At 33.9% G+C, this 9,392-nt stretch overlaps 1 protein-coding gene across 3 annotated transcripts in view; it reads left to right on the forward strand.

The window, feature by feature from the left end:
* Positions 1-1,003: 1,003 nt before the first annotated feature.
* LOC106474467 (DNA repair protein REV1-like) overlaps positions 1,004-9,392 on the forward strand; it is a 42,247-nt gene continuing 33,858 nt past the window's right edge. Inside the window, exons 1-3 of one of the 3 annotated variants that reach the window (XM_013935161.2) lie at positions 1,004-1,389; positions 6,214-6,368; positions 9,079-9,198. In XM_013935161.2, coding sequence (XP_013790615.2) covers positions 1,202-1,389; positions 6,214-6,368; positions 9,079-9,198 — 463 coding nt within the window. In that variant the 5' untranslated portion in view covers positions 1,004-1,201. The remainder of the gene's footprint in view (positions 1,390-6,213; positions 6,369-9,078; positions 9,199-9,392) is intronic. The other 2 variants (XR_002613961.1, XM_022402777.1) reach the window with 2 other exon arrangements.

The raw sequence follows: 9,392 nt of genomic DNA on the forward strand, positions 1-9,392 counted from the left end.
AACATACTGTAGTGGAATTCAGCTGTGAACATTTTGTCCAATGTTTTAACTTTCTCCAGACAGACCTGTACCTGTAACATACTGTAGTGGAATTCAGCTGTGAACATTTTGTCCAATGTTTTAACTTTCTCCAGACAGACCTGTAGCTGTAACATACTGTAGTGGAATTCAGCTGTGAACATTTTGTCCAATGTTTTAACTTTCTCCAGACAGACCTGTAGCTGTAACATACTTTAGTGGAATTCAGCTGTGAACATTTTGTCCAATGTTTTAACTTTCTCCAGACAGACCTGTAGCTGTAATATACTGTAGTGGAATTCAGCTGTGAACATTTTGTCTAATGTTTTAACTTTCTCCAGACAGACCTGTAGCTGTAATATACTGTAGTGGAATTCAGTTGTGAACATTTTGTCTGATGTTTTAACTTTCACCAGACAGACCTGTAGCTGTAGCATACTCTAGTGGAATTCAGTTGTGAACATTTTGTCTGATGTTTTAACTTTCTCCAGACAGACCTGTAGCTGTAATATACTGTAGTGGAATTCAGTTGTGAACATTTTGTCTGATGTTTTAATATTCTCCATACTGTAGTGGAATTCAGCTGTGAACATTTTGTCGGTCTGTCTGGAGAAAGTTAAAACATCAGACAAAATGTTCACAACTGAATTCCACTACAGTATATTACAGCTACAGGTCTGTCTGGAGAAAGTTAAAACATGTAGCTGTAATATACTCCAGTGGAATTCAGTTGTGAACATTTTGTCTGATGTTTTAACTTTCTCCAGACAGACCTGTAGCTGTAATATACTGTAGTGGAATTCAGTTGTGAACATTTTGTCTGATGTTTTAACTTTCTCCAGACAGACTTGTAGCTGTAATATACTGTAGTGGAATTCAGCTGTGAACATTTTGTCTGATGTTTTAACTTTCTCCAGACAGACCTGTAGCTGTAGCATACTCTAGTAGAATTCAGTTGTGAATATTTTATCTGATGTTTTAACTTTCTTTAGGCCAACCTGTAGCTGTCACACACTGTAGCAGATTTCAGCCAAAGCCTAGAAATGGTGTAAACATAGAATATGAAAGAAATTACTACAGAAATAGGTTATTTCAAGGCAGGAAGCAAGCAAATAAAACTTCAGTTGAGGACACTAACAGTAACAGAGTAACAAAAGAAACCCAGAATTTCAATGAAGAGAGCATGGCTGCTGAAGACTGGGGATCAATGTCAGAAGTAGCCAGCTGTAGCTATGAGGCAAGAAAGGCTGGAGTAAAAAATGGAATGTTTCTTGGTGAAGCCTTAAAGCTATGTCCATCACTACAAACAATTCCTTATGATTTTGAAGGCTACACTGCCGTATCCCATACTTTATATGACACGGTTGCAAGGTAAGATTAATTCACTCTTTAACTTATAAGTTAAGACAATTTTCGGTATTTTAGTGTTCAGATATGATTGTAACAAAATGAAAGTTCCTTTTTCAAAACAGGCAGACTTACATGTGAAACACAACCTCTTCTTGGTCAGTAGAACTTGTGTAACCTAAAGCTCTGAATGTTCTGACACATTGCAATACTTACATGTGACTTATTTGTGCATTCATCAGCTCTACCTTCTCATCCAAAGCCAAATTTTTTTGGTTGACAGTTATGCTGTTCACAGAATTTGCTCTGTTCATAATGAATTTTGATTTCAGTGTTAGCCACTTCTGCTAGTTTGATGTTTTTGCTCATTCTTTAAAGGCTTTATTTTCACATTTAGTTACGGGTGTACAAGGAAATCCCGTGATTGTTTTGTTGACCCTTAACATTGCCCTTACTTGCCTGCTAGTGAACAAGCTCAGTCTTTTACCCAGGCCACTTTTCCTTCCTTTTTGATGATGCTTCTACTGAATTGCTCCAGCTCATAACCCAGATATCTGCTAATTCAAATACAGAGCCTATTTCTGTCATACCAGAGAGAGCTAGTCTTATGTTAGATAATTCTGTATTAGAATCATTACTTTACTTGCCTTTCCCTTACATCAGAGATATTACTGACTCTTCTAAATTGACCCAACATTCATTTTCTTCACTTTCATTTTGTTCATCATGCTACGGCTATTTTGGTGAGGTCTTCACATTTGATTCATTTGACTTCACAGTAATTTGTTCATAAAATTTCTTATTTGGGGGAAGCTACCATGTGGATTTTGTTTTCTTGACATGTTTCTGCTTTTTAGATCGATAATGAGTCTTGTTGTGAGTGGTTTCTTCAGATCAGCTTTTAAATGTAGGCTATTTTTGATCTCCCAGTTTTTTTTCTTCAGAACTTTTATTCATTTGGGAGTTTTCTTTCTCAGCTGTGATTAATAAATTGGTTTCTTTGTTGATATGAAGTTTCTGGTTTTGATACAATCACTCATACTGCTAATTACAAGGTATTACACTATCCTCTAATAATGCATATGCTTCCTTTTTGCCACAGTATTTGTTTGTGGATATTCCCTATGCAGTCATTTCACATACAGGGGAGATATGCCAGAAAGATCTGAATTGGGATTGAAATCTCCTTCATTTTTCAATCATTCATCTTATCATTGTCGAGTTAGGTCTTATTGTCTTGTTGCTTTGTCAGTTTCTTCTATTTCATGGCCCTTTCATCCTAATCATACTGCCAAAGTATAAAATGTACAATACTAACACTGGATGGGATATCATTATGAATCTCCATACTGTCTCGTAGCTCCACTCCACCATCAAGTTGTTGAGTCCATTCTCAGATTCACCTAGTCTTCGATTCTCTCTCTAGTTGCCTGCTGATTAGACCAATCAGTAACCTAATTTATTTTGTTTGCTAGTATTTTCTGTACAGATAAAGTACATAATTATTCAGTCTTATTGTACTGTAAGGTAAAATGGTGTGGTCTTCACCACCAAGAATCTTCCGAAAATAAACAGGGAGAGAATAGTTTAAGTAGTTCCCTGATACGTGTGCAGATAAGTCATGTGGATGGTTGGAGAGTAGAGAACTGTCGGTAGGTATGATGCTAGTATTGATTTGCATGAAAAACAATTAAAATTTTAGGTCACGTGATGTTGACAGACCGAGTTCTTCCCAACAAGAAAAGGCTAACTGTGTTCCAGAGATAAGTACCTGTTTGATATTAATTTTAATTCTTAAAATGTAAAATTCTCTCGTGTATGAATAAAATTTGCTTTATCCTTTTAGAAAATCACTACCACTTTGTACTTTAAAATAATCTTTATCATTCGAACAGTGAAGGTACCTTTTTCTTATTAAAATGAATGTGTTTTATTTCATAAACATTAAAACATTATCTCTAAACCTTTTCTTTTGTGGTTGGAATTAACAAAAACTTTTGTATAGCTTATGTGCTTACCAGTGAAATTATACTGGTGATAAATTCAACATATTTGAAATGTATTTACCAAATAAGGAACACCCAAAACTAATGAAATTAAAAATACATTCATTAAACCTTAACATTACTTAGTGCTCTGTTGTATGATTTGAGGGAACCTCTAAAGCAACTTCTGAAGTTTTATCTACATTTTATACATTTTATCTACATTTAAGGTTAAATTTTATTTTATTTATTGTTCACTTTCAGTTTTATACATTTCCAACTTCTACGATTGTGTTGCATGTTGGTCTTTTATGATTACTGGTCAAATTGCAGGTCTTGTGAAGTTACACATATTCCTATTCTAGATTGGCAGTGTACAGAAAGATTAAAATGATTGTATTAAAATTCACATCTCTGGAAGATAGAACAGCTACTATCTTATTCCAGTATTCATAGGTTAGAAAATTTGTGCTAAGCTTGTATCTGTAGGATAGATTGGTAATGTTAAAACTACAGTACCTGTAGGATAGATTGGTAATGTTAAAACTACAGTACCTGTAGGACAGATTGGTAATGTTAAAACTACAGTATCTGTAGGACAGATTGGTAATGTTAAAACAACAGTATCTGGTGGATAGATTGGTAATGTTAAAACAACAGTATCTGTAAGATAGATTGGTAATGTTAAAACTACATTATCTGTAAGATAGATTGGTAATGTTAAAACAACAGTATCTGTAAGATAGATTGGTAATGTTAAAACAACAGTGTCTGGTGGATAGATTGGTAATGTTAAAACAACAGTATCTGTAAGATAGATTGGTAATGTTAAAACAACAGTATCTGTGGATAGATTGGTAATGTTAAAACAACAGTATCTGTAAGATAGATTGGTAATGTTAAAACTCCAGTGTCTGTAGGACAGATTGGTAATGTTAAAACTACAGTGTCTGTAGGATAGATTGGTAATGTTAAAACAACAGTATCTGTAAGATAGATTGGTAATGTTAAAACAACAGTATCTGTAAGATAGATTGGTAATGTTAAAACAACAGTATCTGTAAGATAGATTGGTAATGTTAAAACAACAGTATCTGTAAGATAGATTGGTAATGTTAAAACTCCAGTACTCGGAGGATAGATTGGTAATGTTAAAACTACAGTACCTGTGGGACAGATTGGTAATGTTAAAACTCCAGTACCTGTAGGATAAATCGGTAATGTTAAAACTCCAGTGTCTGTAGGATAAATCGGTAATGTTAAAACTCCAGTGTCTGTAGGATAAATCGGTAATGTTAAAACTCCAGTGTCTGTAGGATAAATCGGTAATGTTAAAACTCCAGTGTCTGTAGGATAAATCGGTAATGTTAAAACTCCAGTGTCTGTAGGATAAATCGGTAATGTTAAAACTCCAGTGTCTGGAGGATAGATCAGTAATGTAAAACTCCAGTGTTTGGAGGATAGAATGGTAGTACTTAGGGTCGTGTATGTAGGATCTGGCATTAATGGTCAGAGCTTCAATGGATGTAAGGTAGTCAAGAGATCAGATAATACTAGTTATTATTAGGTGCTTAGATTATCTTGCAATGCTATCAAACTTGTATGTTTGAAGAATCTTAACTGTTTTCCATGCTCTAAACTCTTGAGAACCTGACTGAATTTCTAATAGTTGGGCTTGGTGAATAGAAAAGTATTGGTCAACCTCTTGTAAAAATTCAGGGATCAGGGGAGTAGAAAAAGTACTAGTAAGCTCAGGAACATGGAGAGTAGAAAAGTTCTGGTGAAGCTTGGGAATCTGAAAAGTATAATAATACTGGTCAATCTCGTGTGTCTTGTGAAAGTCAGGAATCTAACGAATAAAAACTATTGGTCAAGCTTTGGAAGACTAAATGGTAATCATATACAGGGGGCCCGGCATGGCCAGATGGTTAGGGCACTGAACTCGCAATCTGAAGGTCACTGGTTCTATTCCCTGTCACACCAAACATGCTCACCTTTTCAGCCGTGGGGGCATTATAATGTGCCTGTCAATCCCACTATTCGTTGATAAAAGAGTAGCCCAAGATTTGACAGTGGGTGATGATGACTAGCTGCCTTCCCTCTAGTCTTACACTGCTAAATTAGGGACGACTAGCGTAGATACTCCTTGTGTAGCTTTGCGTGAAATTCAAAACAAACAAACATATACAGGGATCTGAGGATTAGAAAAACACTGGTAAAGCTCTAGTAGGACATGGATCAGATAGTACTGGACATGTGGTGTTGAAAAGATAATCATTCCTTATCTAGTAATAACTGAGTTGGAATTGCTTGGTTTTTAACAAATTAATATTCTTTGAGAGATAGTTTGGGCTGAGTGGTCATATTGAGTTGAAAAATAAAGGAATCTTTCAACACAATAAAACCTTCATTAAACAGAGACTCTGGTCTTGAAATCAGCAACTTGTGGTTACCATTGGTTGAATAAATAGTCAGTTTCTCCACCAGGAACAAACAACCAATCAAAACATGTCCATCTCAATCTACCTGGATACTATATTAGGCTTACAGTATCTTGCACAAACTGACCTGAAGATGAAAGGTGGAAGACTTTCAAAATGTCGTCCTCTACACTTGAGCTATATAAGTAGATTGTATAGTCACCAGATGTCACCCATTTCACATTGAACTCTAAAAGATTAATAATTTTTATGGAGCAGAGGAATGTTATTCTGATATCATTTCCCATAGTTGTTAAAGGTATTTCGCTATTCCTGAATCAGGCATCTTAGTAATGATTACATATATTCTGAAATAATTCTGTCAAAATTAAATAGTTTCATTTCCAGTGCATTGATAAAGTTTGTGACATTGTGTTTTACAGCTACACGCTTGACATTGAAGCTGTGAGCTGTGATGAACTGTTTGTTGATTGTACGGACGTTCTGCAAGAAACTGGAGCCAGTCCTATGGAATTTGGTACATTTTTAAGAAAAGAAATTAAGGAAAAGACTGGGTGTGTAGCATCTGCTGGATTTGGTAAATATCTGGAAAACATATGACATAAACTAGAACAAAATTAAGAAAAGAAATTAAGGAAAAGACTGGGTGTGTAGCATCTGCTGGATTTGGTAAATATCTGGAAAACATATGACATAAACTAGAACAAAATATGTCATCTTATATATATATATTGTGAATCGTGGTGTCTATCCGAGTGTTTGTCTGTCTCCAGTTTGAAAAACTGCACTCGCAGACAAAGCTCAACATTCACTTTTGAAATGACAGGAGAACAGGCATGAATAATGTTGATGCCAAATTTTATTTTGCAAGCAGGATATTATACACTAAATTGTTAGGAATTATTCACACTATCATTCACATTTCAGATTTGACGTAACTTAAAGAAAAATGTAGATTTACCTTATTTTATTGTTGAACAGCTCTTAGCATGACTGAAATGCTCAACCATTACTTTTCGCGGTGGACGGTATAAGTAGCTTAGACCTTTGGCTCCAAGTGAAACCAAGAGTGCAACAAAATTAACCTTTTTAAAGTCCATGAAGTAATTTAAATTGATAGATTAACTTAAACTTTTCCTGTTAGTGGGGATGAGTAGTTTTGTTTGTTAATATATGATTTGAAAAACAGTACAAAATTACACATTAATGCAGGGTGTGAGAAATACTGTTAAGCATGTCCACTACCATATTATATCTGACCAGTACTAAAGATTTTCTTTACAATATGATGCAAAAATCAGTGCTAAATACACTCGCTGCTATGATATAAAAACAATTCTGTGTATGTTGAATATTACTGTTGCCTTGTGGTGTAAATAACAATATTAGAAACATTTGCAAACATAGTTTAATAAAATAGCTGTAGTAAAGCTGAACATTTGAAACTGAAAGGGCAATATTATCCTTTCTAAAATATTATTTAGTGAGTGAGTTTGTTTGTTTATATTTAAGCACAATGCTCCACAATGGGCCATCTACAGAGACATCTCAAAAGTAAATAGACACCATGAGAGTTTGTTGAATCACTTGAGTTGTGTATGGAAACACTACATTTGAATCACTTGAGTTGTGTATGACAACACTACATTTGAATCACATTGATTCAAATGTAGTGTTTTCATACACAACTCAAGTGATTCAAATGTAGTGTTTCATACACAACTCACTTGAGTTGTGTATGAAAACACTACATTTGAATCACTTGAGTTGTGTATGGAAACACTACATTTGAATCACTTGAGTTGTGTATGGAAACACTACATTTGAATCACTTGAGTTGTGTATGGAAACACTACATTTGAATCACATGAGTTGTGTGTGGAAACACTACATTTGAATCACTTGAGTTGTGTATGAAAACACTACATTTGAATCACTTGAGTTGTGTATGAAAACACTACATTTGAATCACTTGAGTTGTGTTTTAGTTTTTCATTTTGAATTTTTCTTTAGTTTTACCCATTTTTCAGAAAAGCTCTCTCCAGTTTGCTTATGGTATGATGTTCTTAACAAATTGTAGTTTGAGCCTTGTTTCAAAAAGCTGCAGCCTCCTTACTCATAACCTTTGAGCTTTCAGAAACTGTTTTCTTTAATGTTTTGTGATGTTAGGAAAACACACACAGTACTTGCCTATTTGAAGGTAACTTGCTTCCTGTTAGTTCAGTTTCTTCAGAACCAAAGTGTAGTCTTACTTCTTGTTTTAAATTGATACTGCATCAGTTGAAATGATAAAGAAGGATCTGCTTACGTAAGTATATAACCTCATAGAAATTCTCGAGCCTGCTGCAAGGTCATACAGAATATTCCAGAAGTAAAACATGACAGCATGGTTTATTTATATATGGAATCTCAGAATTCTAAGTAATGTAGAATACTCTGAAACATTTTGCAATATAACACAGTGTTCCAGAATGGGCTAGAATATTCCATAATAATAATAATATCCTAGAACATTCCAGAATTATTTAGAATATTCTGGAACTGTCTAGAATATTCAGAATATACAGATATAATGTGAGCTACAAGATAAAATTTCAGCTACCTTGAGCAACCCCTAAATGTTATTCAATATAGATAAAACTTGGTGTGAATTACTTACTTATTTATATAGAACAAAATAAGCAATGAGAATCTTGTAGATCAAAACTTCAAAAATATGGACCACCATAATATATGTTATACTTCCGATAATGGCATCATTCTCCATTAATAATAATACAGTTTAAGTTGACTGGTTGGCTTTCCTGGTTATGTTAAATTCATACATTATAACTTTTTTGTTAGTGATATTTTGCCATATTAGTGACAAAGTTAACTATACAAAAGTCTACCACTTAGTAAGGTGTAAATCCTTTGATATTTTTAGTATGTCATTGTAGAATTTAATCATTACTTTATTACAAAAATAACTATGGAGACTAAAATATAAGCAAGCATTGAAGATTTCCAATAAAATAATCATTATTTGCGTATAAGTTTCACTCGTGATTTGGATGAAATTTTCCAAGATATTTCAATTTTTGTCGAGTATATTCATTACCTGCTGTTTGGGAGAAGTCGCTATGCTAAATATTGTTGCTGTATATCATTTTTTAGGAAATAATTAGAATAAAACTTTCATGCTTAAGAATTGCATTAACTGAGAAATAAAATAGTGAGTAACTTTAACACTTCTGACCATACATTGTATTGACATGTTTTGAAATAAAAGTTTGTTTTTATTTCAGCATCAAATATTCTCTTAGCCCGTCTAGCCACTAAACAAGCCAAACCCAATGGACAGTTCAATCTAGAACCTGACAAAGTAAATACCTTCATGAAAAATCAGATGGTAAAAGATCTCCCAGGTAAGTCATCTATAAAAAAACAACCTTCAAAAATATCTTCATGAAAAATATGGTAAAGGATGTCCCAGGTAAGTGATTTATAGAAACCCCTTGAAAAATATCTTCATGAAAAATATGGTAAAGGATGTCCCAGGTAAGTGATTTATAGAAACCCCTTGAAAAATATCTTCATGGAAAAATATGGTAAAGGATGT

The sequence above is a fragment of the Limulus polyphemus genome, unplaced genomic scaffold, assembly GCF_000517525.1.
Source record: "Limulus polyphemus unplaced genomic scaffold, Limulus_polyphemus-2.1.2 Scaffold7256, whole genome shotgun sequence".
Lineage (NCBI taxonomy): Eukaryota > Metazoa > Arthropoda > Merostomata > Xiphosura > Limulidae > Limulus > Limulus polyphemus.